We start from the raw sequence: 23,977 nt of genomic DNA on the forward strand, positions 1-23,977 counted from the left end.
CCTCGCTGAGATCTATCTTTTAAGGGGTCCCTTGTTCCTGTGCGTTCAGTAATTCCAGAGATACGGACTCCTTCACCCTGCCTGGTAGGCGAAATTACCTAGAGAAGGGATGGTACAAACGGGCGACAACAAATATGGCTGCCATAGCGAGTATTAGCGACCCCACTTCAAGATGCGCTGTGATTGGCCGGCAGTTGTATAACCCTCGCTGTGATTGGCCGGTAGTGTGATGACGCAATTTTGGCGCGAGATCCGGTCCACGGCAAGGATCTCAGTTTACATATAGAGAAGGCTTTACAGGCTGAAATTCACGGCGCGGATCTTCTAAAACTTTTGTGATTTAATAGTTAGGAGAATTTTAAGATTTGTTTTATAAAAAAAGTTACATAGTACAACTTTAATGTATTTTATTAAACCAGGGATTCTCTCTCTCTCTCTCTCTCTCTCTCTCTCTCTCTCTCTCTCTCTCTCTCTCTCTCTCTCTCTCTCTCGAACATCTATTGTTAGTTCAGTTGGCAAGATAAAGACAACTATGTTTAATCACCAGAATGACATCATAACAGAGATTAATGTAGCTAACAAATGAGGGACATATAGGTTTCAGTTTCTGCGAAGCATTCCGTTTTATGGACCTCATACTATCTGGAACAGGTGTGCTTAGTTCTTTTAAACCAAGACCTTTCTGTATGCCAAATCCCTCACCACTCTGTTGGGAAATCCCAGCCGGGCAACCATTTCATTTCCTGGGCAGTTAAATCTAGGGCTACAATTAATCGATAAATTGAGACGCATATTTTTGTCTGTAAGGGTTTTCTCATCTTTGTGAATTAGTAGGGCCATGAGTATGTGATGAACACATTATTTTGTTATTGTCATATTATGGAACCTTGGGCATGGCTGCATGTTCTGAAACGTTGTGAAAGAGGTTTTTATTTACAATATGAAGACAATTTAAGAGACATTTAGTATTTGCTTATTTATTTATTTGCAAAGTGTAAACTCATATTTGTTTAATACAATTAAAATTATTTTAGCAATACAAAGTTATTTTCTTCCTTACCTTATGACAAACCTTTCTTCCAAGTTTTTTTTATATAATTCAGTTTCACACAATGAAACTTCATCAAGCATTTAAATCAAAATGCTTTTAAATCTAAGGTATAAGTGAGATCTAAACAGATCAAATATATATCACAATATCTTTACTGTAGTCAAAGATAGCAGCTACTGTAAGCATACTACTACAACAAATAGATTAGGTAAAACAAGTATGCCCAATGTTAAGAATAGTCTTTTTTGGTCCCTTGATCATTTCAATGTCCAAATAGAAATGACCGACAGACATGATAGAGAATCGTGTGAAAATGAATTAAGTGTCCAGTCCAGCAGTGATGATCACATGTGCTGTATGTGACACACAAAGCAGGTGCTAAACTCTCCATGTGAGCTCTTCCCCATGAGCACTAGAGGGCAGGTGAAACTAAAATGCAGTTTTCCTGATAAATGTGGGAGTATGGAGTGTCACATTGCAGTTTTACCATCGTTTCTCCAATCAAATTCGAGACAACAATGCCCCAAACGTTTTCAAGGACCCCCATAACTCAGAAAGAGTACACACAAATGGAACCAAAATGAACGTAAGGGTCCATATGTTTGCATTTGAACACTCTAAGAGTTACAGACTGGTAAGGGTCCATTTGGAACCCCTCAAGAATCCCTGGGGTGTCCCTGTAGCCCAGTTTGAGAACCACTGTACATGTATGTCATTTTCAGTTATTATGCAAGGGGTAATTGTCAGTGTGCTGGTCATTGTTGAAGAATAACCCCTGACAGGATGTTTAAAAACAGATTATTATTGTATTACCAATGTATTATTGAAGCGGTGAAGTCGGCTCCCACCGTTCGACTTAGTGTGTCTATCTGTCCCTATTAGTATGAACAGCTGCAATACCTCTGGGTGACCAGAAGTGGCACTGTTGCACAGCCTAGACACACACACACACACACACACACACATACGCGCGCGCGCACGCACACACACACACACACACACTAATCTCCGGTGCCGTTGGCCCGGTCACTGCCAAAATGAGCACACACACTCCCTGGATGCCAGTTCAGAACCTCTGCCCCACATTTTTCAAATGGCCTTGTTCTAGCGCCACCATGAGGCCGATGTTTGCAAAACACATTTCTGTACAGTACTAAGAGATTTTGTCCACAAATCCTACAAATCGGTAGACAGTATCTCTACAGTCATGTGATCAACAGGGATCTGTCCGATTTTCCAAATTCCATCCTGATCTTTATAATTACATCAGAGTAAGTCATCTACTCCCGGGTCAACAATCACCCGCTAATTTAAAATCAAACCACTTGGCCTAGATGTACTACATATGTACTAAATATAGCTTACAAATTCAAACACCCATGCCACTTTTGCAAGATGTGTTTCCAAACCTCTGTATACAGTTGGATTAGTTATTACCGTAATATTTTGTCTCTGTATAAAATAGCCTCAAGTCGACCCGGAAACAGTTAGCCCCAGTTAGCCGAATAGCTAATAGTTAGCTCACAACTTTCTACCTCTTCTCTTTCACTTCAATCGCGGTAACGTCCGTATTTCACTATTGGCCGCCAACTCGCATTAATAGTCCCCTCAAATAGTTATCATCTACAACGCAAATCAAACAGTCATCGCCTCACCAATACTTTATTAACGTCTGTTTACATTACAGACGTGGGTGCCACTCGATTCTATAGGTCACCATTTGCGGTGTAACAAATTCTATAGGTCACCAAATGGGGTGTAACATTCCAGCCACACTGCACACGCAGTCACACACTCGGCACACATACACTGCCTACACATTTCAGCATTGAAAAACAAACATCTACTGCGGACCTCGACACAGACAGCTATGCCAAAGAAAAAGAGGACACATTCTCTACAAGACGCAAGCATCTACCTATGCTCTCCAAGGCGCAAGCTTCTCTCCAAGGCGCAAGCGTCCACGTTTAACATCTACTGCAGACCGCGACACAGACATGCCAAAGAAAACAAGTAGGACATTATTCTCTCCAAGACGCAAATTCTAGTTGGCTACAATTGGCTTCCAAAGTTTGCAGGATTGCTCCGTTTTGAACAAAATGCCTCAAAATATGAACACAGCGTGCAATCTTGGTGAAATTACGAAGAAATGCCACTTAAAATTTCTCAAATCAGCCTCATGGTGACGCTATAACAGGGCAATTTGTGTTTTTACCTTTAACTCCACGATAAGTGCAAAACTTTGTATGTGCACTCCCTAGAGGCTAAGGATAAACCTTTGCCCTTTTTCACATTTGCCTTTTACAGCGCCACCAGGAGGACAACTTTTGTAAAACACATTCTTTGCTATTACTCCATCAGATTTTCTCCAACAATCATGCAAATCAGTACACAGTATCTCTATAGTCATATGATCAAGTCTGATCCGTCTGATATTTCATATTCCATCCTAATTGGATAATATTGGCATCCAAAGTTTGCAGGATTGCTCTGTTTTTGAACAAAATGCCTCAAATCATCAACTCAGCTTGCGATTACCGTGAAATTTGCCACACATATTGCCAGTGCCACTACATCAAGGAACAAATGCTACCCTTTTCACATTGGCCCGTTATAGCGCCACCAGCAGGTAGACTTTAGCAAAACACATTTTTGGAACACAATGCCTGAAATTATGCATGGAGCGTCCGACTGCCATGAAAGGTCTAAGATTGGCGAAGAACACATGCCACACTTTTTACATTGGCCTATTATAGCACCACCAGGACGCCTCGCCTGGTGGAGACCTGTGCTCGGAAGAGCACTGCTTCTAGTTAATTATTAATTATTAACAACAACCAGCGCATTGACAATTACCCCGCTTATTACATGGCTGCTTAATAAATACATGTATAATTTGACCCAAAAGTAACAACAAAACGAAGTATTTCCTTGCTTACTGTAATGAAAGTACTATAACTGTTATATAACTGTATAAGTGTTGATCAAATAGAATACATTTTCGGTTACTGCATCGTCTATTTCTCGCTTCAAATGCCTTTAAAAACATTCTTGAGAGGAACGTTTAGTTGTAAATGACATAGCGTGTTTGTTTCATTTTGGATACAGCATAAGTTAAGTTCTGTTATTGAGCCGAGTGGTCATTATCCAGAAATAACACACAGCTGAATAGAGCATCGCAGTGAGGTGTCGGAAGTAAACTGCCCATTCATTTACCCCATAGGGGATTTCATTATCAGCCATACAATCGTAACAATTCAATGAACACTTACCAGTAGGCTTGTGGTTGTAAAATGGTTCTATATGCTCCTGTAGAACCCCAGAGTATGTATGCAATCACACTAGTTTGAGTAAAACATGTTTTAATAAAGATCTCACGGAGAAGAACTGCATTACCCATACTGCTAAAAATGTACATCTGGTGAAATCGACGTCTGTGATTGGTGGAGCTTCTTCTTCTTTCGTGTATCTTGCGGTTACCTCAGAAATAGCTACCCCTACCCCTGTCTGCCCAGCAGATTATTGCACTTCAGCAGAACTCCCGTGAGCGAGTGTGTTTCTTTTACAAATTATGATGCACTATTTTAAAGATGACGATAAGAGCGTCCACAGAGATGAAAATCATTACATGTCAGGCCATATGCTGGCCTGGATAACTAAACTGAGCGTGATTTATGGGATATATTTCAGGAAATAAATGTAATTCGCAATGCTTTCTGGGAGTGTAGTTTCTGCAGTTTTGACAAAGAATTATGTACACAGTGTTGTACCCTGCCCTTTTTTTTAGCTTTCTAATTAATCATTGCATGCAAAAAATAGTGTTTAATGTCATGATTCCTCACAAGCCGGGGTGGCTTTGTCAGAGGCTTAAAAGACGTTTAAATAAATACTTCATGAAATGTCTATGGATGACATGCATGGGGAAAACGCTTCCGACACCGGAGTGAGGGCGGGGCGGGGCTTAAACTGTGATGCTCTATTCAGACATTGACCAATCACTATCAAGCATTCAACCAAGCTGTGTAATAATATGCAATAATATGCACCTTATAACTGTCTAGCCGTCTAGCTGGTCCCGGCCGTGTCTCCGCCTCTGGCCCCTGTCGCTGACCACCGTCTCCAGGCGGGTCAGCCAGGCTGAAGGACGAAGCGGACAGGGCCTCTTCAGAGCGGGAACACCCTCCTCTTCCTCCTCCTCCTCTCCGTTCTCAACTTCCTCTCGCTTCAGCGGCCTTGCAGAGCGTCTCCTGTTACTGGCCTTGATCATGTTGTTGATCTCATGCAGGCGCTGCAGACGGAACAAGGCAGGGGTCATCAATGTGTCCGTAGTACATGGACAAAATGTGTCCATGGCAAAGACTTTTTGATTTTAGATTTTCTGTTTTACACCAGGAACCAAATGGATGGTTCATTTGTACACTGGATGTTAAAGACGTGTTATGGTAATTCAGGGCTAGCTCTTTATGTGTTTCTGGTAATATTATTGTCCACTCATTTTGTAGTTCAGTGGCAAAACTTTTATTTTGACAAAAATGTCCACCACAAGCCAGCAAGGTTATTAGAGTTTAGTTTGGTTTATTTCTGTAAGGTTTTGTAGCAACATAAAGTTTGATTTCATAGGTAAATACAAACAATTTAAAGGAAAGGGTCCATTGTTGGATGAATTCTGGAAATATGAATATATATATTTAAGTGTTTTTTGGTCAATTAACAGCACTACTGTACTTGATCATACTACGGCGTCAAACAAAAGCATAAAAAGTAGCAGATCTACAAGCTCGAAACGCAGTGCGAAGTGACACGCTTTGAGCTTGTAGATCTGCAACTTTTGCCATTTTTAGATTTGAATCCTGAAAATGTACAGTTTTGGACATATGATATGAGGTTTCCACCCGACAGAGACGATAGGCCTATATTACATAAAGTACGTCTACAGTAACTGTACTGTAGCTACTGTATATACATTTCCTCTGACTTTGGTGAAAGTGCCTATAAATTAGATGCTCCTCAAATCCTGAATGCCCTACTTACTGTAGTAGCAACTTGGCAATTTTAACTGATTTCAATCATTCCGTAGCTAGATTTAATTGTTTTATTGCACTCTTAGAACTATATGGGTATTAAGTTATTTTATTTTATTTTGTGGCTCCTTTATTGGTAACCTTTCCATGATTTAGAAACAAACTGTATTCATTATATCACACATTGTATTCACACATTTTACAGTTCGCTTCTCTTTATTACAATAAATATGTAGGCCTACAGTATGTAATGTAGTTGTAATTTTGTCTCATGAATCACTGTCATTAAAAACAGCATAATCACTAAACTAAACACTTCATAAAACCTTGAGTAATCTGGGTCTTTAAGCATCATATTGTCCATAACCCAATTTATGTCACCCATTGTTATGACCTCTCCTCTACTTATTTTTAACAGCAAACGTCTATATTTATGTGTTGAACCTACATACACTGTAAGGTCACTATGACCTAGCACATAGCACTTTGTCATACTGTTTTGTTGTCTGGCTGGGTATCCGGTCTGTGATGATAGTTTGGTACCTCTCTAGAGAATCTGAACAAGGAATTTATGTTGAGATACAGGATGCTCAGAAATAGACATCAACCATCTACACTGTAATTCAACTTTGTAACTTAGGGATGTTGATGGTTTGTCTATTTCTGACAACAATGAAGAAATAATTATGGTTTCGGAAGTTTATTATACGTATGCAGAACTGGTACCATTTTTAAGCATCATACTTGGCTGGAACTGCATGGTCCCAGGGAAAAGTCTAATATCTATTCTGGACCTTGTGATGCCGGTTATGTATGTTTCTGTGATGATGTGAAATGCATTAATAGATGTGAGATCTTGTCTTAGTCAGATGATCCAATATCTTTTCTGTGTCGTGTTGACTCTGCTGCTGTAAAGTATTACTTCACTGAAGACTCTGGGGTTCTGAGCTTTGGTGGACAGTTTACCTATATTTATATTAGAATTTGTCTGGATTAGAAATAACTCCAAGCAGGGTGGATTGCAGCTGTGCAGGTCAACGACACTCTGCTTTGTGGCATGCGTATGTAGCAGCACAGTTATGGCAATACAATAACGATATATATATATATATATATATATATATATATATATATATATATATATATAGCACTATAGCTGTCATGTATTACTGTTTAAAACAAACAACACAAAAACGTATGTATGACACGCAATTCATCTGTGCTGATACATATTATACATATTGTTTTTAGATTATTTTTTTTAATGTTTTGATGTTTTATGTTGCGCTGCAAGTGGCTGAGGGAGAACGGCATTTTGTATTATTTTCAGGATTCAAATAAAAAAAATAGCAGATGTAGCAGATCGACAAGCCTGAAACGTGACGCGGATCTGCTATGTTTGGTGCTTTTTGTGTGACGCTGTAGTATGATCAAGTAGGGCGTTAATTTAAGACAACATAAAAAAGAGGTTTCTGTCCAACAGCGACAATTATACTGTGTGATGGTGCATTCAAACCTGAAGAGATATATTTGTTTCTAGTCGCTTCAATCGCTTCATTTTGGTCGCGCTGGTCAGCGTTGGAAAAAAATTATGTCACATCAGAATCAATGCGAAACACCTGGAAAAAAGTCCCAAAACCAAACACCCAAAACATTTCACTGTTCCAGACAACATCATCGCTGATTGGCTGTCAGGACGCGATGGGTGGAGTGACAGGGAAGTGAAGGTCACTTCAGTTGGATTTTTCCAAATGGGGCGAAGATACCAACGTGACCATTCGCGCCGCGCCCGGTCGTGCCGCGCATCGTCTCGTCTTTGCATTCCCAATGTATGAATGAATGGACCATTGCAAAGCGATTTGAGTTCGCAACTTGCTTAGAAAAGCGCTATAAAAATGCCATCCATTGTCGCGCCGCTCGAACTATCCAGGTTTGATCGCACCATGAGACACACGGTGGCACTGACCGTAGAGGAGCTGCTGCAGAAGTAGTAGTTGAGTGCAACTCGTGGGTAGATAGAAGGGCTGGAGGGGATGGACGGAGCAGAGGGCTGGACCTCAGTGTTTAATGGTGTTATGTAGACGGAGTGTCTTCTGGAAGGCCGGCGTATTGGAGGAGCTCCTTTCTGTTGTCTGAGGAATGGAGTCAGGGGAGGAGTGCCTTCCTGCGTACAGAGGAGCAACATTGCAAAGAGTACAACATATATCGTTGCTGTCGGGCAGAAACCTTTTATTGCCATGTTTTAACTTTTTTTTTTTTTTCGTCACGGGCCACGGCAACCACACCTGCAAATTAATTCTGTCCTTGTCCCTTTTATGCCAATATATGGAGATCCCTGATGTCATCAATATTAAGCCCATATCTGGGAAAGCCCATATATGGACATATTGTGTTTCATGATAACCACTGTGGTTGTCGTGACGCGAGTCACACAAATATATTCCGTCCTTGTCCCTTTTATGTCCACATATGGAGATCCCTGATGTCATCAATATTAAGCCCATATATGGAAATTTCCATATAGTATGCGATTTTGGAATCCGTAGGAGATGCAAGGCGAAGGAGCGCTCCCGACCTACGGTTCAGCCAATCACAAGCCACGCCTTCTAATTGCGACCGTCAGGGAGCAGTTTACTATGAAAACCTCCACCGGCCGTCCGTCCGTCCGTCCGTCCGTCCGTCCGTCCGTCCGTCACACGTCACACGTGACCATCAACAAACGTCACACCTTTGTTGATGTTTAAATCGAAGAGTCTTGGTCAAATACTTCTGTTGGTTTCTGCACTGATCATTTATACAATTCAGCTGTGTTTGCTCGTGTCATCATGATGAGGTCATAAATCAGCCATGCCCAAATATAGATTTTACGGGTTTACATGCTTACTCAGTTATTCGTTATGTGAAAGTCCTATGACGTCTATGATATCTGACATCATCATACATACATTCCCTTTTATGCCCATAAATGGAGATCCCCTCTGTAGAACCAGCCACTGACATCACTGTAATGTCAGGGGAACCAAATCCCTTTTATGCCCATAAATGGAGATCCCTGTGATGCCAGGGGAACCAAATCCCTTTTATGCCCATATATGGAGATATGGAGATCCCCGTGTTGCCAGGGTAACCAAATCCATTTTATGCCCATATATGGAGATCCCTGTGATGCCAGGGGAACCAAATCCCTTTTACGCCCATATATGGAGATCCCTTATGTCATCAATATTAAGCCCATATCTGTGAATATCTTTGGGTACCAGATGTCTCCATATATGGTTAAATGGTCCGATATACATCACTGGCCAGAAGACCAAGAAATGGTGCAACCTCGCCCTTTGCTTTTCTCCCTTAGGCATCTTACTGGTAGGTAGTTTAATGAGGAATGCAGTATGGTGGTAGGTAGGTAGTTATGGCCTTTGATGTAAGATTTTCACTTTCTAGGATAACTATATTTGCTATTCCCAGATGATGCCCTTTTAGGGTACCCCTCATGCCCATATATGGAGATCCCCAGGCTTTACTAATTAACATAAGTTTTATGCCCATATATGGAGATCATTGTCCCAATGTCATCAGATATATGGGCATAAATGGACACAGGCAAACTAGATGGGCTGTATGGATATCCAGATGTGTGATGTAAGTGTTTTATTCCAAATGTGGCACCCCACAGACATATTTCCAGAAACAAAATCCCTTTCATGCCCATATATGGAGATTTCTGATGTCATCAATCCCAGGCCCTGTAAAAAACATGGTTGCTATGGTAAACAGTTGGTTGCTAGGGTAAACAGTTGGTTGCTAGGGTAAGAAAACATGGTTGCTATGGTAAACAATTGGTTGCTAGGGTAAACAGTTGGTTGCTAGGGTAAAAAAAACATGGTTGCTGTGGTAAAAAGTTGGTTGCTAGGGTAAACAGTTGGTTGCTAAGGTAAAAAACATGGTTGGTATGGTAAACAGTTGGTTAGTAGGGTAAACCTTCAATGATTTTGACATCTTGTTACTAATCTGTCGGTAGATAATGCCGGTCTTATATAAGGGTCATTTGTGTACGGTGTGATGTCATACTGATGTCAGCAGTGTGACAGGAGATAAGCGACCAACGGTCGCTTATCTCCCGATTAGGGAGTCTTACTGGTTTATTGAACACCGTATCCTACGGATTCCATAATCGCATACAGTATAATGAGTATATGGACATCATGTGTCAGTCTCTGTTGTTTCAGCACTTGGCGTCTTACTGGTACTGTATGGGAAAGGATTGTAGTGTTTCAACTTTTACTTGGCTGCCTTTTGGCCGCTGCTTGTGATTATTTTCCCACTAGCTGCCATAATGACTCTGTTCTTATTAAACTGACTTGTTCTTTATTCAGTTTCATTTTCCCATTTGCACTGCATGTGAGTTTTTTCTGTAGTTGCCATATGGCTGTCTGGACATCTTAATATAATTTGTGTGTTTTTGTGCTGCTTGCTGGGATGACTATGGTTACCAGGACATAATTGTCCTTTTGAGTTTCACAGAAACCACATGTCCTGTGTGGACTGATGCGCTCAACTACCCACACTTTCTCTGCTCTCTCTCATTGTGTTTTTATGTCTGTTGACTAATTGTTGTCTAAAGCATTTAGTTTGCCTGTATATCAACTGCACCCGCAGGGGGATTGATGAAGTTTAATTGAATGGAATCCACAGAGACAGTTAAGATTTGTTCCTCGACTACAACTAATGGCTCAGATCAAGCAAGGTGTCAAGCTCACAGTGTGTCACTTTGTGACGTCCTGCGAGCTTGTAAATGTATTTTCTTTTCTTTTTTAATATATCGAAAATGTTGAATAATTTTGAATATTTGTGGGAGAGTCCCCTGGCACAAAACCTGTTCAGATGGGGGGTCCGTGGAGAAATACACATCAATTTGAGAAGTACTGATCTAGATCTGATCAGATGATCAGATGATCTGATGACCTGCATTGTGTTTGACACCAATACAAGTCCTACATGTACAGTACAGTACTTTGTTGATACTTCTTTACCACTTACACCCTACTGTATATGGGTGACCGGAGTCCCTCAGGGCTGCATGCTCTATTTCTCTATTTTCAAGAGATTTGAAATATAGAGAAAAAGGAGGAGCCAAGCATGGATCCCTGGGGGACACTGGTCATTGTGGTCAATGAATGCATACAGTACTAGTAGTAGTAGTGGTAGTAGTAGTAGTAGAAAGACAGAACGCTTACCCCAGCTGTGGCTTTAGAAGTTGGGGAAAAGCGAACAGCGAATGGTTGTATTTGGGATATGTAGACATTGTTGTAGAAATAGATGAGGTTTCCTCTCTGCTCCTGATCAGCGATGGGTTGCTGTCTGGGTGGTGTGTTGGGAGAGGGAAAGCACTCTCTGCTGGCTGTGTCATTTGGAGTCACAAGAAAAATGTATTGCTCTTGAACTTAGGTATAGTAAGATTTATAATGTGTTTCGCAATAAATATATACTGTATATAAAAAACACATGCTGTGGAAAACATTATAAAAGTAAAACATAAAATAGTGAATTTCATTCCATAAAATCTTGTTCTGAGAAGGTGATAACAATATTGTGACTGTGGAATGCAGTATGTGATTATTTACAGTATGTCAATTTGTAAGTGTCCAATTCAGGCATTTACTGTAGCAGACGCTCTTATCCTGTATGTATGTGACATGAAGATAATAATAATAATATTTCAAATTCATACAGTATATCGCTTTTCTGAGTACCCAAAGACTCTTTACACAGGGTAAATTGCTGGGGGTAAACTACTACAGTATACTACATTTATATGCTTATAAAAGTATACTTACTGCTGTTGGGCCCAGCAGGATCATTCTCTGCAACTCTTTTTGAAATCAACACATTTCTGCAAACCTATGGAAAGGCAAGTCAGTCACTATGTTCCATTTAAGTACTGTACATAAAAATCAGGCTTGTGATCTATTCACTTTCATCCACTTAAGCCCTATGTTATATTGGTATACTATTTGAAAATCTATACTCTGAAATCTGATAAAATATTTAAAACTTGTGAAACATTTCAACTATTTTCACCTACAAAACAGGGAGTCCAGGGTTTAAGCCCTACTGTATATTTGTAATATGATGAGCACAATACATTCATTCTGAACCATATCTTAGGCTGGTTTAGCTGGATATGATCAGCCATCATCTGAACGTCTGCATCTTATAACTTCAATAAAGCAATAACTAGTGGGTCAGAAGCCAGAGTGACAAAAACTTGAATATTGGTTTATTTGGTAAATTGGCTGCTGACTTCTTGTAGGACGTATGTCCAAAACTGTTCCTTTCATGATTGAAATTCAAAAATAGCTTAAATATTACTACTTTTGAGTGACACTGTAGTATGATCTATTCTGTAGTAGGGCATTCATTTAAAAAAAAAAAAAAAGTTGGGGATAAGAGGTTTCTGTTTGACATCAACGACATAGTGGATGAGATTAGGACAATTGTACGGTCTACAGTACTTACACTGTTGCTGCCATGGGGCTGGGTTTTGTAGCATCTCATTATGCGCTTGAAGGGAATGTCTGTCCTGGTAATCTGTGACAATAAAACACATAATTAACAAGAGTTGATATATCATCATCGACAATTATATACTCATCATTTGCAACAAATGCCACCCACTCCTTTTTCCTCTCACTGTATTATCTCATTAACCACTTAGACCCTTATTGGTTGACCGGAGTCCCTCAGGGATCTATACGAGGGACCTTTACATTTCTTTTCTCTCACGCTACAGCAACAGGAGATAGGCTCCTGCCCTATGGGCCACATGGCTCAGCAAGGCTTACTTTCTTACTTGCACCTGTAAACCTATGATGAGACAATAAAGTTGATTCTGATTCTGATACTCAACAATAAATATCTTTAGTGAACAGGTGGGTGTAGCACATAAAACCATAATTTTAACACTTTCTGTACACTTTATTGAAAAAAGATCTTTCTCCAAGTAAAATCATGATGATTATGGGGGGGGTCACGGCAACCCATCTTTAAGTTGTTCAATTAGGAGCACCCATTATTACATTATTACATTGAAAAATCGCTGGCAGAATGTACTTTTTGTATTTATTTATTCTGGCAGTGGATTAAAATAAATCAAAATAAAAGCACACCCTGCACATCACGTAGACAGCACACATCAGCAGCTGGTCCAGGTGTCTGTCCACCATGAGCTGGGTGCAGTGGACCAGCGAGTGTTCCAAACACGTCCAGATCTTCAGACGCAGCTCGTCTCCGATGGCCAGCCGGGAGCACAGCTCCCTCAGACGCTTGCTCATCAAGCTGTACACCTGAGGGAGTAGTCACAACACATCAGTCACATCCTTTGTAATGTCAGCAGCACTAAACATGCAGTGTTGTTGTTAGTAGGAATAAACACAGAAGCACCCCGGAGGAAGTGGACTAAGAAAGGAGAGGAGCAAAACAGAGTTCCTGTTTCTACACAAAAAAGGAGGTAAAAACGAACCAAATGGGTTCGCAGATTACATCTTTTGTGATAAGCTGCGACCACACGAGGCAAACATTTTGATCATCTACAAGGCTCACATCGCAACTTTCACAATATTTATCTGTGGAACAGAGTCAAACAAATTGAAAGCCTAAACTCCTACAAGTGCTTGTTGGGCTGGGGGGGGTCCCCAGATTCTTTCTGGGGGTCACCTGAAAAAGGCGAGCCCCCGAAATGTTTGAGAACCAATGCATTGAGCCAATCCAGACACCCTGTTGAGTTGATTTAACTCTGAGAGTGTACACATGGAACCCCAATGGCCTCGTATCGGTCCATTTGTTTCCATTTGTACACTCTCATAGTTAGAGACCTGTAGAGCTCCATTTGGACCCCGGGTGGTCTCCCAGAACCCAACCTTGAAAAACAGAGTTTGCAGTGAATAAAAACGTGATTTTTAGGTTAAATGTTAGGGTTTAGCCACGCCCACCTGTGCGAAACACTAAAGAAAGGAATAGAGTGCAGTCAGACCCGTCTCAAAGAAAGAGGGAGTCCCGTGTTAGATGTAGGTGAGCCAAGACTGGCACCTACCTTGCGAAGGAACAGACAGAGCTGGGAGCTCTTTTTTTCTAGCCTGGTGTCTGAATGGGTTAAAGCAAAAATAAAATCATTATTTAGGGCCGATGCATATTCCACTTTTAGAGACAAATTTATTTCGGCTCTGTCTAAACTACAATATGATGTCATTTTGTGACTTCCTGAACCGAACCGAAAATAAATTCAACTCTAAAAGTGCAGTATGCATTGGCCCTAGGTCCTAATCTTTTCTGATTTGATTTGTGAAACAGCATGAAAGTAGCTCCCACACACACACTAATGCGGTCTTTCATTAACAATTAGCACTATACATAAAATATGATGTTTTGGTAGACATACCATATACAGCCAATCAGTTGAAGAAATTGCGGATTGAGGCAATAACCTTTGCTTTTATGAAATATCAGAGATCACTAGGGTTTTCAAATATTCTTTTATCTTAAAATAACTAATAACAAAATAGGCTATGTACAGTCACTAGTGCGACAAGTTGTAAGCTTGTAGATAGCCTATAGACGATTTTTGGTGCGTAACATAACATGCTGGCTTCTATTGGAATCCAAATGACTGAAATCAGTCGTGGCGACTAAGAACATTAATCCATCGGCTATTTGTGATGCTGGACGCCAGCTTGCAACTAAGTATAAATCAGGCTTAACCTATTGAAAAATAGTGAGGAATGATATTAATGTGTAGTATTTGTGTCTACAAGAGGGGCTGTGTTTATACCTCCAGGTTGGTGTTCAGGATGGGTCTGTCCAAGGCTGTGAACAACGTCATTTGGATCTTCAAAATGTTTCGGGAGCATCACCTGATATGGATATGAATAAAAAACAGCTCTAATTCATAATGAATTAGAAACAAGGTGATAGGTACGTGTGTGTGAGTGTGTGTGTGTGTGTGTGTGTGTGTGTGTGTGTGTGTGTGTGTGTGTGTGTGTGTGTGTGTGTGTGTGTGTGTGTGTGTGTGTGTGTGTGTTTAATGTTTTCATAATAACACCAGCCAGGCTGCTGCGTGGTTTTATCAACATATTGTGAGATGCGTTGGTTTTATATTGCTATGAAACAGCATCTATATTATTATGATGAAAGTCATGAAACAAACTATTATTTAACAGCAATATTACTAGTGATCAAATGCCCTCTCCACTCTCCAGTCTCCAGCTCTCCTGCACATAGGGCAACTGTCATGATATGTCATCACCACGTTAGTGAGTGAATCCTTTTTCCTATTCCATTGTTTGCGAACCTTGTCCTTTAATCTGTTCTACTCAAAGGTGAATCTCTTTGGGGCAGCATACTAATGACGAGGCGTGATTGTATTATTATGTTATATTGCTTAGTAGTGAATACATTTGCTAGTTTGAGTGTGAGTCCTGAGAACTTGGATGTAAACCCCAGTTGTAGATAAGGTTAGAATTTAGGGAGTAGCTACAGGTTGAAGCTCACACAGCTGTGTAGAGTGGGGCCTTTGTTTTATGATTCACACAGCTTAGTAGAGGCCGATATCAAATGTTTTAGCCAATTATAAGCAGAGAGTCAGGAAGAGGGAGGCAGTCTTGTCTTTGCTGTAAATAAATGTGTTCTATTATCTTTTAACATCGTTTCTGAGTCAAGGTTTGCTGTTCACGTATTTTCATGAATATTCAGTCCATGAATTTGACCTTGACCTTTGATCACTTACCCTACCTTTAAAAGCTGCAATCCAGAAATTATTTCATGAATACAAGAAAATGTTAACTTTTTTAAGCAATCCATATTGGAGTACTGTATGTTAATAAAATATAACCAGCACATCTCTGCAGTGCTTGGAGTTGGCTTCCCTGCTCTTCCATTGAGAGGTTTAGATACCCAACTGGTTGAAAAGTAGCCCTGACTGACGCTCATAAGCCCAGTATCTCCTCCGGTGAACAAGGGATTCTTTCTTGGCTCAGCAGTAGTTTTTTTGCTCTCTCAATCTGTCAGGAGACGACATCTAACTTTTGGATTGAAGCAAGAGATTGAGAGTTTCCTTTATTGAGACAAAGACTATGAAAGCTGAGAGATAAACAGTGTAAAGGAGACAGGGGGAAGTGTGATTGGGGATTCAGACAGGCCTACAAGGTCATGTGTGACACTCAAGATAAGTGGCTTATGGGGCAAAACTGACGGACACATATTTCTTTGTCAGTGATAGGTCATTCCTCTGTGAACGTCTATGTTTGTACGTGTGTGTGTGTGTGCGCGCGCGGCCGCGTGTGAACGTGAGCGTAGACCTGTGGCTCCTCAAAGTAGGGTACGGGGACCCCAGGAGGACTTTGAGGGGGTTCCAAGGGGTCCATGGGCATAATAATTGATAGTTAGGAACCAAGTGGACAATGTAACACTGGCCCCAAAACATGTAACACTGGCTAGTGTACAAATGGAACCATAATGGACCCTTACGGGTCAATTCGGTTTCATTTGTACACTAGCCAGAGTAATGGGGGTCCATGGTCTATAAAGCTGAGGGTCCTTCCGCACACACACACACAGTAGTTACATACATGTGTGTGAGCATGTATACTGTGTGTCTGCCACCAACCTGTTGGCAGGCAGGGAGCGGGGCCTGGCTGTCTCTGATGCTCTGCCACAGAGGAGAGTGGGCGGTCCAGGCCAACACCTCCACAACCTGCTCCTCCACCACACCCAGGTGTCTGACCACCGCGGCCGGCAGGCTCTCCTCAGCCCGCAGCAACAGCTCTATCACCTGGAACAATGCAGAGGTGCAGCATAAGTTACCGTGTCCACAAAGATGCTGCTGTTGTTATTTTTTCTGAGCGCAGCGCATGTTTTTTTAACTGTTTATAATGGGAGCGTCGCGCTACACTTTTACGTTGCAGTCGCACGTAAAAGCTTTACTCTGCCTCCCGAGAGCTCAAATATTTTCACCTAGAGTGTCTAGACGCCAGTCCTAATCAAGCACCCTGGTGTTTTTAGCCGGGGAAAAGCCTTAGTGGATACAGCGCTTAATGGATACACTTTTATAACAGTGGGCCCTGAAAACACTGGGCACATTTATTACATTTATTACATTTAAGGCCCAATATTTCTACAAAACATTACAAATTGTTACAAAACCATAGCATTTTGGGGATAAACAAGTAGGCTACATTTCGGTCTGATAATGATCATGTGTACTTTATATTATTTCCAACCATTTTCCAACGCATACTAAATTCTGAATGTTTGTACATTTATCTGTATCCTTTAAGATATTATCAACTCATGTGCCTAAAAAGAGCTTTCATTCCATAGATGAGGTAAATAATAATAAAAAAAAAGAAAATCATCAAACCAGCCCCTGAATCAATCATTTTGAAATAACTTGTAGACATGTGGGATTTACTGCATCATGGCGTTTGAAATGATCTCGGTTGATGTTGTATACAATAGTACAAGTCAATTATGTTGAATTGCCACACTTTCCTGCGCAATTACTTGTTATTGTCCTATGGGGCTGAATCCCAATCACAGTAAAATATAAACGACTACAAGCTTGTTTTCAATTACACAGTAAAATCCAAAGTGACAATTTAACTCTGAGGGTTTAAAAGATGACTTTTTGTACACTTAGTTTTCAGAGTCTGGATTTTACCGTGTATGTGTGCAAAGTAAACACAGTTTATACAAACTTTAGACACATTTTCACAGAAGCAGAAACAAAACAACAGCAAAATAGACCAAACCTAACAAAATCAATACAATAAAATGAAAATGAAAATAAATCAGATCAGCAAAGAGGGCAAATCCAACAGCGACCATGAAGTTACAACAGTTTATAAGTGTCTGTCTGTCTGTCTGACACGTCAACGGAAAAGGCCCCCAAACCCCATCATATATTTCACCTTTCCTTTTCAGAATATAAGTTATAATTTCCATAGCACAGCACCCGCTCATTTCCCTGACCCTGAGCCCTAAACCTAGAAATAAAACATAAAACAACGTTTCTCCTCTGAAGACACACACACACACACACACACACACACACACACACACACACACACACACACACACACACACACACACACACACACACACACACACACACACACACACACACACACACACACACACACACACACACACACCCCGTAGAAGTGGTATGGAGGCAGGTTGAAGAGGTGGAGGAGAACAGGGAAGCCTCCTGGCAGAGACAGCTCAAACAGAACCATCTCCAGACAAGCCGCCACCAGGGAACGTATGAACAGCTCATTACCCACAGTGCCCTGGTAAACATACACACACACACACACACACACACACACACACACACACACACACACACACACACACACACAAAACACACACACACACACACACACACACACACACACACACACACACACACACACACACACACACACACACACACACACACACACACACACACACATTTTATAATTACACACAATGAAACATAACCATTCCATTGTTATCAATTATTATTAACATGGTTGCTCTGGGGCAGAAACCTCTTACCTCCATATTCTTTTTTTGTTGTTGTAAATGAACACCCTACTTGTTCATACTATCATACAAAAGCATAAAAAGTAGCACATCTGCAATAGCTGTTTTTGTTTTGAGGTTTCCGTCCACACGACAGCAACGATATACAAATGGTGGCCATTATCAAAAGGTTGATGAATATTTGACAAAATGAGTGTGACACAGGCAGTCAAGGAAGCTGGCCTCCCAGCCCAGCCTAAAGCATGTAGTCAGGGGATATCTTATAAAGTCCTGGAATAAATTCCTTACCAAAAGATTTCTTCACCAATGTGTTTGTAAAGGTGTCTAGTAACACATCTCACAAGGACTGAAATTCAGTTTCCCTAGGAGAATCCGTTACAGCTGATGAAAGTTGGGGTCCCATTAAATTAACTACAGTATACAGGATAAAACACACCAAAATAAATATGCTTTAAAGGGATATTACACTTTCAAAACTTTTTTTTTCGTCTAATCAGGCTTGTATGAACACCCTGAACAGTTTTTAATTTGCTTCATTCAGTATTTAGATATTTGATGTAAATGTTACCACCTCCAACACGCCCAGGCCCTCTCCACATACACACCCATTGTAACTTCAAACTCCATTTTAACCATGATAGATTCATTAAAAACACCCATTATTTTTTCTGGTGACTCATAATACCCTCCTAATACGTGAGCAGTATAACTATAACTATAACAATAACTTTTTTCATTTATTTTCAATAAAATATTATTGTATTTAATGTTTTCCATTTTCCCAAAGAATTATTAAAAATAAAAGAAAAAGGTTATTGAAAAAACACGGTCTGCTCACGTATTAGGAGGGTATTATGAGTCACCAGAAAAAATAATGGGTGTTTTTAATGAATCTATCATGGTTAAAATGGAGTTTGAAGTTACAATGGGTGTGTATGTGGAGAGGGCCTGGGCGTGTTGGAGGTGGTAACATTTACATCAAATATCTAAATACTGAATTAAGCAAATTAAAAACTGTTCAGGGTGTTCATACAAGCCTGATTAGACGAAAAAAAAGTTTTGAAAGTGTAATATCCCTTTAAGTAGCATGTGAGGGGTCAAACTAGGGTTTTTTCATGATTCTGAATCCATTGCAAGCAATTGTTTTGCACGAAAAACATTCCTTGGGGTAAAGGCGGCTCCGACAAAACTGTGAAAAGTGATGACTCATCACTAAACCATATTTTTGTGGGACCGTTTTTAGCCCAAGGAATGTTTTTCGTGCAAAACAAATGCTTGCAATGGATTCAGAATGACTTGCTCAGGGTTGGACAAAGTTGGGTCTCTGTTCTATATACTGTGTATATATTGAGTGTCTTCATGAGACAAGTTGGCAACTTTAATAAAATTGAATTGAATTGAAATAGCTCTGTGTAACAACAAAGAATTATTATGTTATTATTCCTTGATCATAAAGCTCCCCCAGTGGGCAGCAACACGCAGTTCTAAGTGGTCACCATGAGAGGGCAGCCATGAGGTAAAGACTCACTGAGATGTCATTGACCCCGAGTCTCTTCTTCTCATGAGTGGCAGTGGCTTCCAACAATCTGTAGAACAACACCTGTGTCTGACTGGAGATCCTGGCTGCCATCTCTGATAACAACAACAACACCACAATCATGGAAATAACACATGGGATATGAAACAAAGGGTTTTAAATAGACAATAACTATCAAGTGTTTTCACTGTCACATCAAGGCCCAGAATTCCAATTATTTGGTGTAGAGGGGAAACAAGAGCAGACCAAGCACCCAGCCAAAGGCCAAGTTTGCAAAGTATTGAGGGTTAAGTGGTTAAATGTCTGAAAACACACATTTAAATGAATCCAACATAGTGGGGGTCCCTGCTTCATCTCTCTCTCAGCTAAGGGGTTCTTGGTCTGAAAAAGGTTGAAGCACGTTACCGTTTGTCAGGTTGCTCCCGTTTCCAGGCTCCCTGTGATGATGCTGTATAAACACATGCAGCATGTGTCTCAGTGTGGTCCAAACAGCCTCTGTTGAGTCTCTGGAACAGGCCCTGTACGGGACGGGTTCAGTGATGACTACAATTTAAAGGCAGGGTAAAGGCCTGTCCAATGTGTCCATACTTTGACCAAAACCGCCCTTTTGGTCAAAAGGTCCGGTTCGACTACAAAATGATGTCACTCGCGACATCTGAAAAGCATTAGACCGAATGACAATTCGGAAATTTGCACGTCGGAAAGTCCAACTCACCGAACATTTCGGAGATACGATGGACAGGCCTTAATTCAGGGGTCCGCAAACTTTTTCAAGTCAAACCATTTCATAAACATTAACCTCCCTTATGAAGGGCATGGGCATTGGGCATGCATGGTAACAGTATTATTCATATGAAGTGATAACAGCCTAGAACACTAACCTGAACTCACTAGCCAGAGTATCACTGGGGCCGATCATTTGCCTTCCCAGCATGCCCTGCAGCTGGGTTGCCATGGTGACCTCTCACTGCTGGGTGGGGGCGGTGAGGAGGGTCATGCACCTGCACAAGGAGCAGGACACAATTTTGCTTTATTTAAAGGTACAGTACAGTACAGTACAGTACAGTACAGTACAGTACAGTACAGTACAGTACAGTGTAGTGTGTGTGTGTGTGTGTGTGTGTGTGTGTGTGTGTGTGTGTGTGTGTGTGTGTGTGTGTGTGTGTGTGTGTGTGTGTGTGTGTGTGTGTGTGTGTGGCTCCTGTGCATGCCTGTTGCATGCACGTGCCGCGGGGTCGTAGCTTAGTAACTGACAGGAAACGGTCCCTGCTTCATCTCTTTGTCTGCTAAAGGGTCCTTGGCCTGAAAAAACGGTGTTTCTCTCTCTACATGTAATTACATGCATGTGATCTTATCATTCAGGGCATAAAAGATATGCCCCTTTTGCGTTGTGTGTTACACATACCTCTGAGATTGCCCTCTTTTATACATTTGTACAAGCACTTTAGCACGTTTACAGAAGTGCAGGTTTCGATTTAAAAGCGGAAATTATTCAAAATGTTGTCTCCGACTGAATGGATGGATAAATGTCCAGGCCAGAAATGTCTATTCACAGTCTATTATCTAATATACTACAATCTATTCACATTCACATATCACACACACAACACTGTAACAACACAGTTATAAACTGACCCTAATTGACCACATCAGGGCAGATTTGTCACAGTTTAGGACTTGAGCATGTGTCCATGTGAGGAGGACAATATTCAAATCTGTCAAGTTCTCTCTCTCATAAACAGATGCAATTCATTGAGCGGATATTTCATTTGACCATACAGATCTTCCATAGGTTACATAATATCTCTGTCAGGTGGAAACCTCATTATGTCCAAAAAAATAGCAAGCTGGTAGATCTGCTACTTTTACGCTGTAGGCTATGATCAAGTAGTGCATTAATTTATGGAAAACCCCAAAAGTTAAAATATGGAGATAAGGGGGTTCTGCCCTGATTTAAATGTTTAACCATGTTAAATCTGTTTCCCACTAACAGAACAAATTAACTGACTTATTATTATCAGACACAACTCTTGTCCCCTTCGGTGATGTATACCTAATCCATTTAAACCGATATCAACCTCTTACCAACAGCGCTCTATATCCCTATAGGTGCATTTGTGAATCTGTCCATATTGCTTCGACTGTAATTCAGCACAAAGTCCCTAACACTGTAAATGATCTATCTGTCACAGGGTCATTTCAGTACAGGTGTCCCCATCGACCAGACCGCCCAGAGAAAGTTACCTGTATCAGGTAGTTCTCAAACCTTTTCATGTCAAAACCCCCATATTAATATGTCTGAAAATGTTCAGACTTTCTAAAATGGGTCACCCCCAGAGGGAGTCAAACCCTGAACCCTGACTCTGTTAGTGCCATGTTCAAACCGTTGACATACACAGTGATTATTATTATTATTTATTTATAGTGAAATGTACACATTTTGTACAGAGTTCACAGTTTAAATGGACACTGTATACTGTGTACAGTATTGCACATTTGCACATTATGTGCCAATCAGCTGTACTGAAGCTTTATAGAACAAGAAAACGTACAGCCCTCTTATTAGCTCTATCCCTCTGCAGTCCAAGATTCTAAGTTTTAATGAGATGCAAGTAGATAAACACTGAGGATATTCTTCTGTGTGCCGTTTGTACAGTCATTTCAGCGATCTTGGATGATTGATTGGAAGCTTTTTTGTTTTATGGTGGCACTTGATGTCAGCAGCTCTGGATTAAATGGGCGCAGCACTTTAAATGTAACCATTACACTGTACAGTCTGCGTCCTCTTCCTGTTTGTAGATACACATCCTGTACTCTCCCAGACAAACAGATAGACAGCCAAAGTTATTGTACACAGCGACTGAGCCATGACACCAGAATGAGCCAGAGCATTTTACAGTAAGTAGCCTACTTCCCCTTTGTGACAGTGACATGTGCTATCTGAAGTAAATCAGCCATGATGTCAAGTAAGGGCAAATTATATGCTGCTGCTGCTGCTGCTACAACAAGAAGACTTTTCAAATAGTCATTCAAATCAGTGTGCAGAGTCTAAAGTAAACTAAGTAAATAACAAATACAGAGATACAACAACCCAGTAAGTTAAAATAGCTCCTCACCACAGTAAATTAATCAGAGAAGAAACCAAATACAAAGAGGCAAAGAAAATGAAAGTAAATTATAATGTTTTGCTTTAGAGGGGTGTGAGAGTTATCTTTCAACAATTAACTCACAAGCACAAGGCCTGCCATCTGTCAGGAAGGGTAAACAACCTGTTGCTTCTGTAACCAATACAAAGAGTAAACATTAACAGGCCAGTAACACATATGACAGCTGGTCCCAAAGGCAATGCAGTTACTACAGTACTTACATGTAGAAATGGAGTCTTGTAAGTAAGTGGGCTGTGCCTTGACAGATAGCTTACTGTAGACCAAATACAGTAGTGTCTCCTTCACAGAGAAGCCTCTGTGCATGTGCTTCAGAAGTTCAGAGTGGTGGTGGAGCTGAGCTATGCAGGGCAGAGAGAGCATGCAGGCTCTGCAGGAAGTTCAGCTGATTGGCCTACAGAAGACATGCCCCGACTTGTCATCTGCATGTGGTTGCTATGATGATAAAGCTCCCAGCAGAGGGAGCGGAGGTGACTCAAGCGGAGGGCAGGGTTACTGAGTAGCTGTGATGATGATGCAGCAGGATGGGTGACGCAGCAGGCAGCAGCAGGGCCTGTGATGATGATGAGTGGAGGAATGATAACAAAACCATTTAACAACCTGCTCAACTCCTCCTGGGTTC

General features: G+C 40.8%; 1 protein-coding gene across 2 annotated transcripts; it reads right to left on the bottom strand.

Annotated features, from left to right (window-relative positions):
- Positions 1 to 1,038: 1,038 nt before the first annotated feature.
- On the bottom strand, positions 1,039 to 23,671 carry LOC308288293 (retinoblastoma-like protein 2). Of its 2 annotated transcripts, XM_080729694.1 has the most exons (15): positions 23,559 to 23,666; positions 23,422 to 23,469; positions 21,073 to 21,192; positions 20,597 to 20,709; positions 20,183 to 20,286; positions 18,276 to 18,413; positions 16,730 to 16,894; positions 14,897 to 14,978; positions 14,162 to 14,211; positions 13,239 to 13,415; positions 12,589 to 12,660; positions 11,907 to 11,970; positions 11,307 to 11,470; positions 8,039 to 8,236; positions 1,039 to 5,339 (listed from the first exon to the last, which is right to left on the bottom strand). In XM_080729694.1, the coding sequence occupies exons 3-15, from the start codon at positions 21,144 to 21,146 to the stop codon at positions 5,109 to 5,111; spliced, it is 1,632 nt and encodes a 543-aa protein (XP_080585820.1). In that variant the 5' UTR covers positions 21,147 to 21,192; positions 23,422 to 23,469; positions 23,559 to 23,666; the 3' UTR covers positions 1,039 to 5,108. The 2 variants fall into 2 exon arrangements, with proteins under 2 accessions (XP_080585820.1, XP_080585819.1); XM_080729693.1 differs by lacking the exon at positions 23,422 to 23,469 and having other exon boundaries at positions 23,559 to 23,671.
- Between the last annotated feature and the right edge of the window lie 306 nt (positions 23,672 to 23,977).

The sequence above is a fragment of the Nannobrachium achirus genome (genome assembly GCF_963921795.1).
Source record: "Nannobrachium achirus genome assembly, chromosome: 7".
Lineage (NCBI taxonomy): Eukaryota > Metazoa > Chordata > Actinopteri > Myctophiformes > Myctophidae > Nannobrachium > Nannobrachium achirus.